Source organism: Antrostomus carolinensis, unplaced genomic scaffold (genome assembly GCF_000700745.2).
Source record: "Antrostomus carolinensis isolate BGI_N321 unplaced genomic scaffold, ASM70074v2 scaffold37928, whole genome shotgun sequence".
NCBI lineage: Eukaryota > Metazoa > Chordata > Aves > Caprimulgiformes > Caprimulgidae > Antrostomus > Antrostomus carolinensis.
Window position 1 is genome coordinate 1 of NW_010331556.1, and position 21,194 is coordinate 21,194.

The following is a 21,194-nucleotide window of genomic DNA, read 5'->3' on the forward strand; positions in this document are numbered from 1 at the left end:
TTTTTTTTTTTTTTTATGTCTGAGGCTCCAAACCCTTTTATTTTGGCTTTGTTAAGCATCCAGTTGCAAATTACTGCAGCTGACAGAATATTTCATTCCGTTATTTTAAATATCTCTAAATTTCTTCTTGCTTATAGAGAATCTATGTTACTACTTACAATACACTATAGCCAAAAAATTAATTTATAGATACCCAAATTAGAAATACACCAAAAAAATATATCTAAGGACTTTTAATACTAATGACAGATCAAAATATTTCAAGGTGCTGATCATTTGTAGTTCCTAGAATTTAAACATTAGTTGAGGATAGGCATCTTAAGGCCTTTGAAAAACAGACTGCCAGATGCTTTTACTCTCCTGTGTTTGTACATCATCTAATGCTCTTGTGATCCCTGACTAGCATTTCAGGAACGATAGCAAAGGAAGATGACAAGATGCTAGGAAAACATTTAAGTACAAATAAGACCTGATTCATCTCATTTACTTAAGGAACCTCAGTCACTAGGACTAGCTTTATAAACTTCTAATAAAAATACTTAACAAAGGCACTTCTAGAGAGCAACACAAACTACCTCAGATCTAAAAATTCAGTGTTCGCAAGCAACAAGGGTAGAAGGGGGCAGCAAGAAATAAATCAATAGCAAAAAAGAGCCAGACTATAGATCTGTGTATAAGTAACCTCTTTTCATTCTCTCATTGCTTTAAAATTGCACAACACAACTCTTAAAAATCAACTATTTGTCACTAATGTTAATCAACAATATCTACTCCAGTTACTGATTATTAATTCTCAAACACTGAAATGTGAATGGAAATGTTCAGAAATGGTTTTGGAAAGTTTAAGACACATTAAAAAATATTTCAGAAAGACAGAAAAAGTTGTGGAAATTTATGAGATTAGTATAAATTATTGATGGGAAAGGGGAGAAAATGAACTCTTCATAGATTATTCTTTCTTTTTACTGATTGAAAAACAACCTTTCCTAATTATTAAAATAACTTATTAGGTGCCAGCTGGCTAAATTACAAATCAATCGTGGAGTAAAATTCTGCCCTCAAGCTGTGCATTTAGCTCTAGCAATCGTATCGGTGGGAATTAGTAACAGACTTTACAGCTGTATTGGCCGTCATGTCATTAACACACCTACTAAAGTCAGAGCAATGCTTAGGAGTCCCTGTTTCAAAACTGCCAACATGCAAAATATATTAATGTAATTACAACTCCTAATGCCTAAATGGCCATTTGAACAATTACTGGTATTTTAGTTTTAATGATTTTGTATATACAAGCTGTACATCTGAAGTTCTGGAAAAGCAGCTGTTGGAACTCTTGTCTATCTACCTGCATGCAGTCACGAGAAAAAGTTTCCACTTTGTCAGACCTTTGCAAACAACAAAAAATGAAGCTGAAAGCAAAGACTTATTTTGACTTTGGACACTAGAAATTAACTAAGGAATGAACAGAAGACATTTTTTCATGCAATGCCTTATGAATTCCTTCTAGGTCTTGAGAATAGAAAAATAATCCACACTATGCAGCAGCATATTCTTCATAACATTCCTGATCTAGATTTCAGTCCAACACACAGATACACAGGTAGGCAGCAACCTCTATTGAAGATAGCAGCTGCATGAAAACCTAATCTCTGATTAATGCTTTTTTACCAGAACGTATGCTGTTGAAATCTACCATGAATACAAAGCCATTTTCACCTGTCTACAGAATACAGACAGATAATCTTCTTTGTTCAGCTTTATGTTTGTTAATTTTTTCTGGGGTATTGCTACCAACATGACAGGCATTACAGCATTTTGAAAGAAACAGAAAAATTAATATCAAAATTTGATCCAGTTCTTTGTTGACTTACCTTGCCAACAGATCTGGGGAATGGTGGTCTTTGATTTTCAGGAATTAATATTGGAGTTGCCAAAATAGCCCTTTTTTGTCTTGGAATTCCAAGGTTGCCTTCTATCTTAAAGATTTCCTAAAAAAAAAGAAAAAAGATAAATGACAAAGACTTTCAATATAACATTCACTTATTTCCATTCTCTGCATCTTTAGGCAAAATAAACACGAATTACCAGATTCCAGGTTTTGTATTATATGTTTTCCAGCAATTAGTGATACTATATCAAACTCTTTATCTAAATCTATCAGGTTACTGCATTTCTTACAGTGACAGCAGATAGGCTGTATTCATTTTGTATTCCTGTAAACTAGTTTTACACCTAAGCAGTCTGTTTACCATCCTAACCTGACGACTGCTTAAATCATAAATCTTAAACAAGGTCTGATTTACCTCAAATACTTGCATGAGATCTGTAAAAAGCCACACTTTAAACACCTTACATAATTTTCACATCTCAAGTCGCATCTATATTCAGTCGCTTCTCTGTTCAGGCTTTTAATCAAACAGAACATACAGGGGAATTTGCTGAGACTGTCACAAGTTAATGAACTCGCAATAAACATAAAAAGCTTGTAGGTAAAAAAATTTAAAAATAGACACCAAAACCCAAGTGTAACTTAGAATATCAGCTAGTAGGGGGTTTTTGTGTTGGTTGGTTTGGGTTGTGGATTTTTTTGTGGGTTTTATTTGGTTTCTTTTTTGTTTGTTTTCTTTTTCTTAGAGAAAACTTTGTGCTACTATAACAGAAAGAACAAAAGTAAAAGTGGTTTGTACACAAGTCATCTTTTTCCTGCTGCATTTTCTCGAGTTTCTAGCTGATTAGGCAATTCAGCACTTTATGAGCTACAGCAAACTCTTCACAGTGGCCTCTGGCCCCTAGAAACTCTGTCCATCACACCTCCACTTTCCCTTCCCTTCGGCTGTCTGATCCCCTCAGTGCTCTCTCTGCATGACCTGCAGTTTCTCAGAGAGATCACTCTTCCTTTTGTTTCCTCCTACAGTCTCTGCAACTCTTTTCTCCAAGCACAGTTACTACTGAGGTCAAAACCAGCCTCCTCTCATCTCCCAAGGCTCTCCTCTTGATCCAGGCCCCTTTTTGGAAAACAAAAACAACCCCCAAAAAACTAACATACAAATTTGTACTGTGTTGGGAATTGTGAAACTGAAAGATTTAGATCACTACTCATTTAGGTTGTCATGACAGTTTTACAAAAGAAATCATAGGTTGAAATAAATGTTGAATTCCAATAAAGTTGTTACATCCTACAGATAACACTTTGCTCTCATAATGCAGAAACTCCAGAAACCTAAGTTTCTCACTCAGATCTAGAATCCATCTTGTTGTTTTAATAGTTGCTACTTTATTACATAAGGAGAATTCCATCCCTAGGCTGTATTTTCATAAAACTGCAAAACTAAAATGAGTTTTCTGGGTGGCACAATCTGGACATCCATCACTCGAGAACTCCACAGGCTGCTCGTGCTGTCATCTGTAAAGGTGTCTTCATCTAATGAGTCTATCATCACCAAAACACTGCTCTACCTCTACTAGCTTTAGCATGTCTTTTCAAATTTGACAACAAACAGTAACAAGGGAAACTCAAGTCTTCAAAAGTCAGCTTTAGATATGATAAAGTCAAAGAGCAGTGGGAAACATGCAGAGAATTCCCTTCTCACAATTTTGCCAATTTTCATAAATTTTTGAGGCTCACCCTGATACAGAGTTCCCATCTCTCCCAAAGGCTTTGCCACTTCTCTCTAATCTTTCAGTCTGCAGCCCACTGGGGTCCCTATTTTTGTCTTTCAATTCCTCTCCCAAAAGAATTTTCCCTAATAAAAATTCATGAGAAAATTCAAGATAAAAACATTTGAAGTGTCAAATAAAAAGGAAAGAGATGAATTCTGTCCAAAGGCAAATGCACAGAGCAGTAAGCTTTCAAAATCACTTATACTGTAAACACAGCAGTTTGGCGAGCATGTGTCTATGACATATCTAAGGAGAGTAAAAGTGACTACCAGTATGTCTAAACAGAAATACCAGTTCTTTAGCTCAGCAGCAGTGCTCAACTGATCACTATTTTTGCTCGTGCTAACTCCTACCTCCATGGTTGCCTTTCAGCTCATGAAAATGTAAGAAAGAACTCCCAGATGCACGCTCTTTGGAAATGAGCAGGACACTTATTCATATTTACATCTCTTTGTATCATATAATGGTTTGGGTTGGAAGGGACCTTTAAAGGTCATCTAGTCCAACCCTCCTGCAATGAGCAGGGACATCTTCAACTAGATCAGGTTGAGCCCTGTCCAGACGGACCTTAATGTTTCATGTTTCTTCCTATGCTAGTTTGAGGAGTAAATAGAACTTTTTATTTCAGATTGTTCAACATCTAGATCTCCCAATTTTTGTAGTCACAGAGCTATAAACAATTAATTCATTGCTTTTGCATGATGAGTTATTGTTATACTTTCCCCAGAAGGTCCACAAATGGAAGAAAAAGACAAATTATATTAAATGAACATTCATTAAATTCTAAAGGAAAGTAGAAGGGTGGTAAGACTTAAGGCATTCAAGGTCCGATTTCCAAGCAGGACTTCAGAACAAAAACAAAAAAAAAAAAAATAAAAAAAAAATAGTATTGTTTGTTTTTAAACACAAATAGTTTGTTGCACGGAGAAGAAAGCTTCAGCAGATTGGGCGCAGAAAAGCAAGCACTTCTCCGAGTATGTTTCACAATGTTTATTCTTCAAATCTCACTGCTAGTTTTTAAATATTGATTTCTTCATGACAATTTCTCCTTTTCTTACCATCTCCTGGCATCTGACAGCAATGTGACTGATTAAATGAGTAGCTAAAAGCATCACTATGGAATGCAGGTAAACAGAAAGGAAGAAAAGGTCAAGAGTACTTCACCAACATGTTTAATAATTCAGTTCTGTTTGTGGTTATCATAATGATTTCCCCATTTGTAAAGAACAGGGAAAAAGAAAGAACGTTTTGCTTACTGCCAAGCAGCTGCAACTGATGGTTTGATCCTCAACCAACATAAGAAGACAGAAGGCAAAGAACCTGAAATTATATGTGCACTTAGCACCTCATTCAACAGTCAAAACACTGAAAAGATTCTCATTCATGAGTGGATATATTGCATATATAGTAATTTTTACTGAATTCATCTATTTAATTTCATGAAGAAGCAACTCACAAGGGATATTGAATTACTTCAGATAGAGCTGGTAATTTTGCTTCAAATTTTCTTACAATATCAGGTTAGCATTGTAACAGGAGTCATCTTTTGCCCCTTAATCCAAGTGAAACCCACAAAGGAGTTTTCTGTCATCTTTGCTGGAAGCAGCTGATCAAAGACTATAGTACTTGTCATGTCTTTGTAGAAGCCATGACTCCGGACAAATATTTATGTGTATTTTTTTATTATTGTAAGTATTATTAAGTTGTCAGTCTGGAAAACTTAGAAAGGCAGGTCCCAGATGGGTGGTGTTCAACCAGCAAGTAGAGATCCAATGGCTGTGATTACCATCTGCTTCTCCCATGCCTGCTGGTTTGTACAACAAACAGATCTAAAGTGTGCATCCAGAAACATCCATCCACAAGGAAAATAATAAAAAAATAATTATTATAAATATATGCTTCCTAAGAAAAGTACACCAAAAATAAAAATTCTGAGTTTCTTAATGATTTTTTTTTTTTTAATATAAACCAAAATGGTAGGAGAGAAATCCTATCAGTTTCTTTATTTTTATTATTTAACTGAAATATCCCGTGATCACTATTTTTCAGCTGCTATTTTCATGGACCGTGGATTATCTGATCAGAATCCAACTATCATTTCACTGTCCGTCATTTCACAACCAGCTTTTACAACCTTTTTACTTCACTGATTCCCTATTCTTATTAAGAAAGCAGCAAACACAGTCTCCTCATTTTTCCAGTATTTAGGTAAGGCTTTTGCTGAAAGATGCCAGTCTGCCCAAATCATGATGCTACACAAGTTGCAGTTTCACTCTACCCCTTCAGAACTCTCCACTCTGTTTTGTTTTTCTTTCTTTTTACCAGAGGTTCTTGGGAACACTGCAGCACTTTAATATTTGAATGAATAGCCCAGTCACTATCCAGTAGCAGGCGCGATTACTCTTGGCAAAGAAAATTCTGTTGGAACTTGTCATAGGAATAAGGTGGATGAATATTGATATCAATTTGTCACAATAACGGTTGGAAACATCACTGGAGTAGCAATCTGTAATCTGCTATGGTGACCAGAAAAGTGGTTGAGTTTCTTGCCATTTAGTAGTTTTTATATACACTAAGCTTGATGGTATAAAATGGGCTCAGTCCCAAATAGAAAAAAAGAAAAAAAAAATTAATTGGATGTTTTTTGCAAGCAAAATTCCTCTTTTTTGTGCTTTAATACTTAGTTGCTTTATATATATTATTTCTATCATCAGAAGTGACTATCAGTACTATTTATAATTAATGATTTCTAAAACATGTGCCAAAACAGAAAAATATTTTCTCATGTTGTTGATAATATGAAAATCTCAGAAATGTGCTGGAACTTTACTTGTAAGTTAAAGAACAACTGTTAAAACAAGTAATTAACTCAATTAATAAAGTTAACAATTTTAAAGGTCAATGGCAAACACACCAACATCTGCTCAAAAGTAGTCGTCTGTCCTCAACGCCTGTTAATGTCACCCTACAAATGACACTGTATACTTCAGAAGAACAAATGCAGCTAAAATTCCAGCTTGCTAAGGGGAATCAGGTATGTTAGACCACAGAAGCTTCCAGGCTTGTGAAGCATGGCCAGATATAACATCTGGGTAATGGAAATTGCTGGTGGAAGTTGATTTAATTACTCTGGGTGTTTCTACAATTATAATTGTTACATAAATAGAGAGGCAGATCCTTACGTTGCCTGACTGAAACACCCATAAACTTCAAAGACACTTGGTAATCTCGGACTATAGCTTTGCTACTGTGCCGCTCAGCTAGCTGTGTATTTTTATAGGATGGAGGTTCCTTTTATCTTTAGAGGAGCCAAGGACATAACAGGAAAAAAAAATATTCTTGTTCAAAGCATTTAATCATGTGTAAATCATTAATTATCTTAATGTTAATTTATTAAGGGGTTTTTTTAACGTATTTGTGACAAAACGTAAACTATCGTGGAGACAAATCTGAACTTTTGCTTTGTAAAATGATACATTCCATTATTGCCCTGAACCTCTGCAGTACCTTTTGTGATGGAAAAGTCCTGTTTCTATTCAAGTATGTTTCATTTATCTTCACATCTGCCTTATTTTGTGTCAGGGAAAAGTTTTTCTAAGGTGATAATGGACTAAATGCCATTAAAATTCCTTTTGTACACATTAGCCATGAGAGTTACCTGTTCTGAGAATCGTGTAGAAATGACAACCAAGTGCATTTTCTTCTTTTAAATTAACATTTCAGACTTTTCTTGTCATCATTTAGGCTAGTGTTATTTTCATTTTGAACCACATGTGAATCACCTCCTCTTTCAGGAAAACTTGTATTGGTTCCACACTGCTCATTAAATATAATGAGGTATCCCCTATACACAAACAACCAAATCTGCTCTGACTGACTGCATCTGTCAAACAGCATTGCAAATATAGGCTTAAGGAAAAAGACAGCAGCTGACCTTCTGCCTCTGTCTTCTCACCAGGATACACTAACAACACATCACTTAGCACCTTTAAAAACACTCTTCTCCCCATCTCTGCTGTACTTACACTGGTTGCACAGCAAACAAAACCAGACTGCTTCTACAGCATGCCAGAAAAAAACCCAGATTTTTAAAGAGGTCTCAAAAGCTTCAGCATCTCAAGTAAGTGTAGCATAAATAAGGAGAGCACTCACTGGTGCAATTGCCAAGGCGTACAAGCCTAAAGAAAAGTGTCCTGTAATTAAAATTTACCTTGAAAACTGGGGGTTTTGCTTTGTTTTTCTTTCTTCTTTTAACAAAAGCATCTCCTATTGGGTTAGATACCAAACTGCTATTGAAAATAGTACTAGATACATGGTGGAGTTCTGAAGCAACTAAAAGCAATTAAAACCTTTCACAAATCTTATTCTTTTGAGACTTATCTAAAGTCACATGGAAAATTCATTGCACAGCACGGACACAAAACTTTAACTTCTTACTCTTAGTATTCCTACCGAGTCCACTGAGTGGAATATTCACTTATATTGGAGGAACTTGAAATAAGAGAGTTTCCTTTTAAACCCCAGCAAGCTTCATACATGTTGAAAACACCTTATTTCCAGAGCGAGGAGGAGAAAGAACATATATCTCGGTTCTAGGGCATGATAAATGGATCAGATTAACCCTTTTGGTGGGACAGTAACCTATGTAAAGCCACAAAATCTGTGGATCAGTAGCATAAAACTGACAGCTCCAAATCTGGAGTAACACAAGCAGCCAAGAACAAGCTGTTCCATGTTTCACTTCTGGGATATAAGGACAATTTTTAATAAAGAAAATTTATTTCTTATGTAAAATAAATTCTATTCATAGCAGAAGCTGTCCCACCTTGGAAAAACAGCTTTCAATGTCTTGCTTCAGGGCAGCCAGCTATAAATATACAGAAGAAAACATTTTATACCCATGTTCTGGATTGCTCAATTGCTATGGAATTCATTGCATTATAACAGTGCTGCACAAAAGCAATTTCATGACACCCTAAAGCAATAATACTGTATGTTAAAGTCATGTATACTTTTTAAGAGATCTAGTGGCTGCAGTCCCAGTCCCAAATCTGAATGGATGCATAAAACACACTTCTTCCTACCCCATGCAAGGCTCCAAGCTGTGATTACAATTCAAACCTCAGTCCTGCTCCCCAATGATTTTTTAAAGCTCAGTTGCCACATAGTCTTTGTTATCCCTCAACTTCATCATCTCCATTCCCTCAGCAAAACAACCCCTCATCTAATTCCACAATTGATTATTTACCTTGCTATTCTTTTCTAAACTCTGCACAATCCTCCTGTTTTTTCCTGTGCACCTCCCACATTCCCAAATAACACCTCACTTTCTCTTGCTCCAGGTCCCAGTGTGATTCTGCAAGTCTTATCTTGCCTTGGAAAACATTAGTTCCTAAACATTCATTTTGAATTTGTTTCTCTTGAAAACTGAATATACAAATCTACCCAAGCTGAAGTAATCTCAAATTTGCATTTTTTCTTTCCAGAAATAGCTAATTTCTTTTTCTTATTCTTAAGCTTTTTTTAAGCAACATCCATCTTGGCATTACAACTCCAAAGCATCCTGATTTCACCCATCTTTATTAAACAATCAATTCCATTCCCCTACCAAAAGCCCAGCTAGTGTTAAAATTTCTGAAATCCTGGTAGATTTGGGATCATTTTGGGTACAGGTTATTTAACTCATTCAAGACAAGAAAAGCAACAGCAATTCCTCATAATGTCATATTTTAACCCCTGACTTTCTCATTAGAAGCTGACATGACAATGCATGAAGCACTGAAGCATATAGATTTGTATATGCCAAAGATCAGTCTAGAGCTAGTGAAATCCCACCATAACACAACCTGTTCTCCCCTCCTTTGTCATGCTCCCAATGCTCAACCATCCCAGAAAATTCAAAGAATGTACAAATTCTGTCAGACCACAACAGTGGCATTTTAAATTTAGTGTGCATGGTGCAAGCACCAATTCAAGAAGCAGGACAGCATAAAGAGAAGCCCATTGTTAAGCTCCCAGTGGACCCATGGGTCCAAAGTGTCTGAGGTCATTTTTTCTCACTTTAAATAAAAGCAAGTCTTTATTTAAAGTGAGAATTAATTCATGTCATGTTGGACAGATGCACACATTAAACATCATCTCTTCCTTCTCTCACAATGTATCACTAATCCTGACTGTCCAGGAAAAAAAAAAAAATAAAAAAATAAAAAAATCTTATTTTCCCCATCCCATAAAATTCTCGGGGAAATGAGAAATTCAGCCTTTAGCCTGAGATTTCACAAAACCCAGAAAAAAATTCACAACGCAGACTCTAACTGTATGTCCTTCAACCCTACCCTGCATATTTTGGCAGCCTGAATGGTGCATATGCAGTCAGTTGGGCACACCCAGATTAATCATACTCTTGGCACAGCACAGATTACATACAGGAGATCTGGTCATGGGTATTGCAAAAAAACTGCCAGTTAACCTCATGCTGCAAAACAAGACTCTTCATTAAGTGTCTGAGAAGTCTGTCTCTTGTTGCAGTAATCAAGGACAGTTTAAGTGGAAGGGATTTTCAATACTTTTCTTTCCAGTAGTGCTGGTACAAACTTGCGTGTAATGTAGCAGTCGTGCGCCTGCACCACTTCCTTCCTCCTTTCCATTTGATCAGAGCTGTATTGACTCTTAGCAAAAATAATGTGTCACATCAGACTGCAAAGCTGGAATGCATTATGTTTAGATCATAGATCCGCACAACAAAAATTCTGGATATATTCCATTAGACTTGACTCTGCATGCATGGTGCTCTACAGAGCTGGCATTCTTGTGCTTTCCTATATAGGAGCTGCCAGACTGACAAATGAAGTGGTAGTCTGTGATGAAGACAAAATGCCCACTTAGATCTCAGCTACGGCAAAACTCCTCATTCACCGAGCTAGATTCGAAATTTGGTCGAAAGAGCGGAAATGTTAGTGCATTAATCCACTTCACCGCTTGGTCCAGCTACTCAGAACAAATTAATTAACAGGCATTAACTGAGTCCAAAGAGCTGAAATCGTAGTGTATTAATCCCCTTCACAACTTGGGCTGTATTTTTACTCTTCAATACAAACAAATTAACAGACAGTAACTGTCTGATACCAGAAGCTTAATTCTATTCTGTGATACCAACAAAGAGACAATGTTGTAGTGTCTTGTGGACAGCATCTTATTACTGCCTTAGTGGTACTGGAGCTGGTGCTGGACTTTGACTGCATTTGTCAAAGGTGAAAATACAAGACCTGAACATGCCCCGTGTTATCTGTTCCCAACATAGTGACCCAATTAAATTCACAGGCCAATGCCCCTTAGTTCTAAACCTTTCATTAGTCTGGACAGTCTCAAAGACCTACACAGTATTACTGAAGAAGAGAGCACGCAGGTGAAGTTCTGACTTGGATGAGAGGTATCCAAAAACTCACCTGCAACAAAACAACTTCTTAAAAAGTATGACTACCAAGACACGTAAAAAATCCAGTCATTCACTCAAATTTTATTTCTAGATCCAACTTCTAAACTTGTAAAGAACTTGTAAAATATGCTAGTTAAACAGCAACACTGTTTTGGTTTTACCATTATCTATTTTGGGGTGGGAAATCAAAGCTCAGCTTTTTTGCAGAATTTTTCCAAAAGTGAAAAATGCAAGATGGAGACCCAGACATAGGCTTGAAGATCTCCATGGATTCTCACATTTCTCCTTAATCACATGCGGGTGATTAAGCCTAATTCAGGACATTCAAGGATTTACCTCACAGGAATCAGGAGCAAATTAACTGCTATACTGGTACAGATCAATGATTCATGAGCTGTAACATCAAGGCACTAACAATATTAATTGCCACATACTTTAGGAAAAAGAACCTAAAATGGCAGTAGTTATGGTTTACAATGGTTTGAAGAGTTTTTTTAACTCCTGAAATTAAAGTTGAGTACAGTTTTACAATACATGAAGCACGGCATCGATAGTTCAATACTGTATACCATTAAAATTCCTATGTTTGGATCTGAGCTTTTTGCCCTGACAACCTGCAGTCATAGTTGCATAGTAATATTTACATTCCCTCCTTCACACCTGTTGACTTTTAACTGAGTGTCTCCATGGGATGAGAACAGTCACTACCTATGCAAACACCAAGTAAACAGGTTTTTTTCAAGTTTCCTGGCCCAGAGAAGAGAGATCCAACCTTACTCCCAAGCCTTCATGCCATCTGGTCAGCAACTTCACTGCTACTCCTACTGTCTTTGTTATGTAGCATTGGCCATGGGATACTTCCTTTGGGTTTCTGGTCAGTGGGAAGCAGCATCCCATGTTATTAAAAAGAACCAATACTCTCAAAACTATCAGAGCAGGGTTGAAGCACTCCATAGCTCCTTATTGACTACAATGGAGTGACTGAATAGGGACAGATAATCCAGTGGTCAGAGCATTCACAGGGGATAGAAAAGATACAAATTCAGTATTGTTCTAATAACTGGTTCCAGAGACTTTCCAGTGAACCACATTATTTTACCACTTACACTCTGCAGATCTAAAAACTCTACTCAGGTCTCCTGATTTCTAATCCAGTGTCTTTCTGAGAAAGTGATATATTCAAATGCATTCAAAAATCTGAGCTCTGACCAAAACAGATTATCCACCCCTTCATTTCCACTTTTTTGTTCTTTGTTCATATTCCATATTTGTTCAGTTCTGTCAGATAAGTTTTATTTTTATCTACATGCATTGTCTTGCTCCCAAAGTCACTAAAGTCATTAAAATCAGACCTGTGCTGTCTGCTGCTTTTACTGACACATTGGAATTTAAACAGAATTCTAGAATTAAAAACCGGAATTCTCACAGCTTGAACTAAATCAGCAAAATCTCTCTACTCCTCATAATTATCCATCATGCAGCTCGCCCCAGAAGAATCTCGACTGGACTGTATTTAAATAGCATTATGAATTTGTAAGATGAATTCTTCAGTCCTCGTCGCACATGCCAAGTACAAATGCTCTGCTTCAAAATGTGACCAAAGACCCATTGTGTATATCAGATTAGGCACAGCATGTTGCTTCTATGAAGTGCAGAATTTCCAAGGAATGTAAGAAAATTAATTCTACTCTGTTATTCAACTTTCTTTGCACCATTCTCTTGGTATCTGAATGTAGTAATGCAACAAAAATCAAGCTATTAGCTTAGTGCTTAAAGTTCTGGTTGCTATTGCCTGACCATTTCAGAGTGGAGTGAAGCACAGTATCAGTTTTTTAGCTTAAAAAAAGCTTTATTTTGCTGTGCTTCTCATAGAGAAAGGTTAATAAATTGCAGCATTTATAATTTGATACATTTTTGGCCTTGTTTCAGTTTACAAACTGTCCATTAACAGACCTTGAAATCTGTGAACAAATACATTGTCTACTATTATATGCAAGTTTCTCAGATGAGTAATTTTTGATCTTCAGATTGCTCAGGCAGTTGCTTGGAAACATTTGTCTGTATTAGTTACACAAGTCACGTGGTATTATTTTTCTTTTCAGATTGGATGGCTTCTGTGAATAAGCAACAGAGCATGAAATGCAAATTTCATGATAAAATTCAAAACTTGCTTTTGGCAAGGATTTGATTTATTACATTTACAGCACAAGATGAAAACAAAAAGGTTATCACTGATCTGAACAACTTGACAGGAGAAGTAATGCTTGTGCCACTTGGAGAACTAGTGGCATAAGCTGCAAAAAACAATTATTTTTTTATTATTATTTTTTTAAAGAATTGCATGGACTCAATGGAGAGCATGGCCTAAGGAGCCTATTCGGCTGAAAAGATCATTCACAGAAACATGAAGATGATAAAGAATAGGATGGAAGTTTAGAATATTCTTGCTAGGAATTAAATTGAACCTGTGCAATAATTAATTTTACTAGTTATTTACATAGAAATGATGGGTTTCTTTTCTATTGATTAGTCCTGTCCCAGGATTAGTACTTCCCTAGATTAAAGCATAGATAGTTAGGTCAGAAAAAAAAATAACAATCATGGAGATTCAAGGAAATTATTATTTGCCTTTTTCAGACTTTTGAGCAAGCAAAGAAAGAGAAGTATTCTTGTTCATATTGATAGTAACAGCCAAGTCTCATTCAATAAGGTTGGAAAAGTATTCACTAGTATTTCATTGTAGATTATCTAGAAATACATTAGAATTCTTTTTTCTGCTGATGCTATCAGTATGAGAAACATTGAAACACACATCTTTTTGCTTCTTTAATTGCCTAAGTGTTTCTCCACTGATAGTGATGATTTTTCTTCTCTATTGGATGCAATGATTTATAACAGCAAAATCACTGGTTCAAAACTAAATATAGAATTTTGCTAGCAGAGGTTGCTTCCTTCAGTTGAAGAGAACCAAATATGGTAAAACTATGTTACTGAGCACACTTTCAGACTGTGATCCAGGCTACTTCTACAAACTATAAAGTCTATATTCAAAATATAGTCAAAGTTTTGAAGACCAAACCAAACAAAAACTGAAGGAGATACTGCTAAAACAATGGAGAGAAACTGAGAAAACAACAGGGTTGTTTTTTTTCCCCAGTAAATATTTAAACCCAGGCTGCAAGGACTGATGGGTAGTAAAACAATGTGCAAAAAAGAAAATATATCTGCATTTTTGCTGAATTGTAATGCCACATGGAATATAAAAGTATTGGGTCTGATCTTCAGTGACACTTGCGATAGTCAGGAGAGATACATCACTCCCACTACTAATTAAAGTCTCAGACTAACTTTCCTACTACTCCCCTTTCAAGCCAGCAGCTTTGCTACAAACTAATGCCAGTGGGTCCCAAATGACAGCATGTGTGCCTAGCAGCTGAAGCCTAACATCACTGCAATATTAATGCCACCCATGATTTAAAACAGGCTTAGTTTTGGGTGGACTATGACTAACCCATGATTAAGATCAAATCCTTCTGCTAGCAGAAACATCACTGAGTGAATGTGAAATACGTATGCACAGTCCTTGCTTACTGTTTGTCTCTCATAAATCCTAGTAAAGGCATTCCACAAAACCAGCCAAAAGAAACGTCACACTGAGCACTTCTCTCAATATTTAGTCAAATGCCAAACTGTTATTAAGTATTAAAACTATGAGCATTAATTTGATATAGGAAACAAAGGTATACACTTTGATTTTAGTGAAAACAAACTCTTCAGTAAACCCAAATTTCCCCACTGCATACTTTCAAATGTTTGTATAAGCACACATTTCTTAAATACCAAAGAATCACTTTTTCTCCTCCCTCCTTCCTCTAACATGCATCTCAGTCAGGTCATGCTCATCCATTTTCAATAGTACGTTGCTCCCCTCATAGCTGAACACAGAAACTTGGTTTACAAAATCCGAGCTTATAAATTGCCATCCTTTGCCTGTCTTTTAAATAAGGCAGAAAAAAAAAAAAAAAGAGAGAGAGAGAGAGAGAGAGAACCAACATCCCGAGCTAAGATTAAAAGCTGCATTCATATTAAAGAATGGTTTCTTTTTACCATTGAAACTGAAGCTGTAGATTATTCTGTGCTGATAAAGTGCTACAGTGGGCAAAGAACTTTCTCATAATGAACACTGCTGTAAAACAATTTATCTACAAGAAAGGAAACAAGTTTGCATAATCCATTTATGGTTGATTCAGTGTTAGAGGAATTTGTTATATAAATATATCTCACCCTGAGGAATTGTTTTGCCAAAATAACTAATGAAAGTGTTTGAGCAACTTAACACTGATAATTAATAGGATTTTTCAGTATCACAATGGACAACATCTTCCCATGTACATTAACCATCTCACCAGCAAAGAGACAAAAACTTGCAGACTCCAGGCCCAAATACTTCAGAAAGTAGAAAATTAGTTAACTTAGTACTTGCAAAAATGATAGATGACATGTTTTAACTGATCACCAAAAGGTGTTTTATAGTACTCTCTTAAAAAGCATTCCATAGCTCAGTAATTATCACATTAAAAATCTTAATTAGTAGTTCATCAATTGTTCAACTGACATTTCTAATATTCTGCTATCATGCTGGACTGTTTGACTAAACATAATCAAGTACCGTTATGTTGTTACACACTTAGCTAATAATCACAAGTTATGTTTTAAGTTTAGGTGTCAATATTAAATCTCCAAGAAGGATTACCACAGGTAACACTTTCACAATCTCATCAATAACGTCTTGCCAACTACAATTCTGCAGAGACTTAAAATTTACAGTGAACCTTACCTGCTTTTGTGGTCACATAATTATTTTTATTATGCTTTGTGGCAATGTTGACTGCCAAAAAAGGTTGTCCTAAAATCCCAGTGTGACAAAAATCAATTTTCAGATGCAAATCAGGGTGCCATAGGTGACATTTTTCATACCCAATAAATTGCCTGTCTGTGGCTTTGAACTAATGGACACATAAACAAGAGAGATTGGTGCCAAGGTATTGCATTATAATCTTAGCAGAGTTTTATTAGAGTTACGCTACAGGCTGCAAAGAGAAACTAAAACAGAAGGAGGGGGCATGAACAATTTGAGGAAACCTGTACGAAGAGATATAGTGAGTTTGGGGGTTTTCTTACATTTTTTTTTCTGATCTCTGATTTCCTACCAATCTACTTTTTCTCCTTTTTTTTTTTTTTTAATTTCAGTGTTCTGTCTGCCACAATTTTTACTTATTATTCTTCACCTCTTCTGTCATCCAGTTTCTCTCCTAGAAAATTTGTATAAGCAAGATTCTTTCCTATTATACTTTTTTTAATTATGGCACCACTGTTTCCATTTGTTTTCACCTCCTTGAGGCAGTAGGCATTCTCTAGCAGGGAAATTATTTCAAGCTACCCTGCTGTAGCTGCCTCTGCAAAACCACTGCAAAGAGCCACTAAAGGTAGAGCTCAAAACTCTGGCATGTACTTCTGAAGTAAGATGTCCAGAGGACAGCACAAAAAGACAGTTTATCATCACTATTAGTAATCTTTAGAGCAGTTAAGTACAGGGAAGAGCTCAGATTAAAGCATCTGGGTAATAAAGCAGGACCAGCAGGCAGGCATCTCTGATGTCTCACCAACATCTTGAGGAGCCATGTCCCTCTTCAGGCACTGGGACCACATGAAACTTCAGGTGAAGTCTGGAGTTTCAGACTATTTTGTTTGCTACATAGATACAGGGATTACAACCAGATAATTTTCAGACAGGTCTTGTCTTCCCTGCCCCTCTCTTTTTCTCTGAATCACAAACACTTCAATTTTTGTATTCAATAATGAAGAGTTATAGATTAGTTCTGTGTTAGTAATCTGCGTGCTTATACCACAAATACATTTAATCTTTCCAAGAATATACAAGAAATACACTGAAACTAGCATCACCTTTAAAAACAACACCGACTTTAAGTGATCCCACTGCTCACATCCAATATGGCTACACTTCAAAAACACGAAGAGGCCTGCATTTGCACAAAACAAATAGTAGGGGTTTTACAGGCTTGTCTGAAGCTTATCTTGAATAATCACAAACTTCTTGAGCCCACAAATTTAGAAGTCCTGAGAGATATTTACTCTGGCAATACAAATAAAAACATGATAACAACAATATTTTTATCCTGTGTTTATAGCATTGTTGCCAACTATAGCTGAAGTGTAAGATATGATTACATAATAGCTTTTCAAACCTCTTCAAAAGATTTAAGTAAAGATCAAATCTTAAGCCTTTGAAACTTTAATCTTGAAATAAAGATCAATCTTTTTTGTTATTTCACCTTTTTGTCATGTTAGGAAAATATGAACAATATTAAAATGACAAAGAATGGAATCCTGTGTCAGATTTCTCCCCATGCATACCCAGTTGCAAGACTGGGATATTAATTTGGGGGAGAAAAACAAACAGACATACAAAACCAACAAACCTTTGCAACCTCCCATGCTGACATTCTCAAAAGTTATTATTATTACTGCTGGTGCTCCCTAGTTGTGTTTTGAGTTCTGCTTGGTTTCGGGTAGGCGGAAGAAAGTTATTTACTTCTGCTGCACATTTAGCTCCCTCCTCCGGAAACATCAGAGCTCCCACTAAAGTCAGTAAACTAGTGCACCTTGACTTTGCCTGTCAGCATCATCAGCACAACAGGGAAGGAGAATAGCTTCTAATACTGCACAGGCATAACTTTGAAAATACCGTTTTAAACTTTTATGTCACTTGTTTGGTTGGCCAAATACCATCAGTGTATTTCTCAGAGGCAACAGTTTATTCACATCACCAGAGCAACGGCTGGCACGGCGTGCATGTGGAATTCAGGGCAGCATGCCACAACCGTCTCCACCCTGTTCTTTTGAAAAGAGAAATTATGATGGAAAGTATGAAACATATTGTTCCCTGCCTTTTAAGGTCACCACAGAAATTAACTTCACAAGCTAGCTAATATACACAGCTTTTCTTTATCCTATCACTCTACTTCTTCATGGTCTTGTAACCCTTACAAACATTTGGAAAGCAAGCCTTTAACTCCTAAAGTTCACAAATGACCTTGGTCACCAAATTCCCTGATTAGATTAATTATCTGCATCACTGCTGTTAATGTACAAAGTGCCTAGCAGAAAATTCCTACCAGGTGGTGGAGAATTACCCTCTAGTAAATCTACACCACAGAACAGTATCATGGTCTCTTCATCCTCTACAAGCACAGTAAGTATATCAGGGTTGCACACACGACAGATCGGCATAGATTAATGCAGAGCTCAATTTTACCCTGTTTCACAGTTTTTCCTTTCTGGAATCAGCTTCAAGTTGTATGGATAAAAATACTACACATAAAACTAAGAAATACACCCTAGGATTTTCAGCTTTTTTTGATGCTGAACCAGATTTGACCAGATCATAACTCCCAGCAGTAGAAGATATCAGCCAAAAGATCAGTTGCATCATATTCAATAATTTACCTGTGTTAAAAAACTGCAAAACAGAAATTGGAATATTTATATATATATATATATACACACACATATAAATATCCAAAAAACAAAGGAAAATCTTCTTTTATACCAGATGTTTGTTGACAGTATATCAGGGCAAAAGATTTACAAACAAGTTTAGTGAAAAATCTGCTGAGAAGTGGTTCTATAGTCCTGATCTCCACTACTACTGTCCAAAGCTATTAATTTATACAATAAATTAATTAAAAAATAGAAGATACAATGCAGCACAGCTTTATGAATGTTTACTAAATGTAGAGCCGTAGGGCTCAATGCACTTTCATTTTAAGTAATTGTATTCCACATGTAAAAATTAAAGACTTAAATATACTGGGATAAATTAATTTAGGTATGCTAAAAGGTTTCTAAAAATAGCTTCCTATTATGTCACTTCTCCAGATAGTCTGCTTTGTTGACAATTATTACATGAACAGATCATTCCAGTTTCTCTGTAGTGAACATTAAACAGTCACCTAAGGAAAACCTTTCATAATTAGAACACGGCAGGTACTAAACCTATCCCTTGGCTTATCTATGTATTTGTAGCTGGAGTTCATTAACTTGTCAGCAATGATTCCTTTTGAATAGGAAAGTAAAATGAAAAAATGACGTGCAAATCAATATCAACTGCTAAGTCATGTTCTCATTTAGCAGAGTGTCAGATACAAAATATTGAGAATTAAAAAGAAACTTTCTCGTGGGAAAACATGCTTAGTATGCTGTTTTTTTAATAGGAGAATTACTACAGTGTATTAAGCTAGTTGTCATCCCATGATAAAAGTTACAGCATGTTACAAGTTAAAGAAGTTAAAGTTAAACCCTATTTTTCTTTTCAGATGTTTTTAAAAATGACATGAAGCTTAATAAACAGGAGAAACATTTTAAAATACATAATTAATGCTCATCAGTTGGCACAAAATCTGTGTAGCACATCCAATATATAACGAGAGAGACACATCCACTAAAAGGACTTCCACATAACTCAGAATTACATCACACGTCCACAGGCGTATTTCTGGAAAATACAATTCACATGTAAATTACACTGTTATCAGAAGGGACTACAAATTAGTCTTCATGGACATGTGAAATAACACTGGGGTATCAAATGCCAGAGGAAATTTCTTGGAGATGACCATAAAGTAAAGGCAAAGATCTGGTTTTATATCTGATCTATACTGAATTGCTTTCTAGAGAGAAACAGTCAGCAAGCTCTACCTGGTAAACTGCAGGCTCCAGAAAGATCTCCAAGAAGCCACCGCATGTGCCCCTGAATTTGAGCTCAGATGTAACCCACCAAGTAGATGGTTTAGAATAGAGTTAAATCAACCAACCAAGTGTAACACAGCCTTAATTTCAAAATTGCTAGGTCTCTGCCAGCAAAAGGTAAAAGTCTGAATGCCTTATCTTTAATATAGAGTATTTTCATTTTATACACAGAAATCTGAGGCAGAGAGGTATAAAACTGAAGATTGTCAGTATTATAACAGTTTCTCCTTTTGTTCAGCCCCTGTTTTGCCTGGAAGCTCTTTGGGCAGGTGCTATCTTTTACTACATGTATGAACAAGGCCTCAAAAGCCACAATCTTTGTCAGTGCTTATATACTACTACAGTAAAATGAAGGAGAAATAATGCAAATGCAAAATGTTTTTGCTCTCTCCCTAAACACATACTCTTACACTGGAAACCAGAGTCTTATCTTTCTATTGTCTAGAATCAAGACTAATTTCCCTCACCTTATTTTCTCATTTTATAGTTTTAGAGACTGAGTCTTAATCAAGTCATTCACCTAATTCACAATTGTTCCGAAACACATTTTCAATTATAAAATGATCCTAAATACAGCCTAACATACTGAATGTAAACTAAAAGAAAATACACCATGATTACCAGTGGTGACAAGGCACTGGGAAAGTCATTAAACAAAACCAAAATAATTTCTCCCCCCCACAACCCTCCAACTATCCCATATGTTGTACCACTAGAAGATTCGGTAATTATGTCCCTCAAGTAAACCAGCTACTTTTATGTGTAGAAGACAAATTAAAAGAACTCTTTCCTCTTTATACTTCTAATACATTTCCCATATTTTTCCTCTAATTGAATTGAGTATGACATGTTAAAGCAGGAAACATTTCCATTTAGGATGATTGAACTTTTCTGGCAGACGTTAAATTTATTAAACATCACAGGACTGAAAAGAATCTGCCTTATGATATTCACAAATTTAAGATATAATTTTAAAATAATCATAGTCAATACACAAAATCTGTGATTAAAAGCCACTGAATAAGTGTGAAACTTTTGAGATCCTCTAAAGACCTACTTGATCAAAAAGCATTAATTTTGCAGGGATTCAGCTGAAGGCACAAACAACATTTAAAATAACTTAAGAATATTTTTTTCCCTGTTTCTTACACACAAAATATAGCTGGCATACTGTGACTTCCCACTAATGTTATGCATAATTAATATTATATATATCAACTTGATGTCAATAGTATCCAATAGAAAGGACTATACCATATGATACTTGCAA

The 21,194-nt window shown here is 35.9% G+C and overlaps 1 protein-coding gene across 1 annotated transcript in view; it reads right to left on the reverse strand.

The window, feature by feature from the left end:
• Positions 1-1,809: 1,809 nt before the first annotated feature.
• The window catches only part of LOC104529068 (cadherin-13-like), a gene marked incomplete at its 3' end in the record, with an annotated part of 33,176 nt that continues 13,791 nt past the window's right edge, over positions 1,810-21,194 (reverse strand). Inside the window, exon 5 of the mRNA XM_029086291.1 lies at positions 1,810-1,988. Coding sequence (XP_028942124.1) covers positions 1,810-1,988 — 179 coding nt within the window. The remainder of the gene's footprint in view (positions 1,989-21,194) is intronic.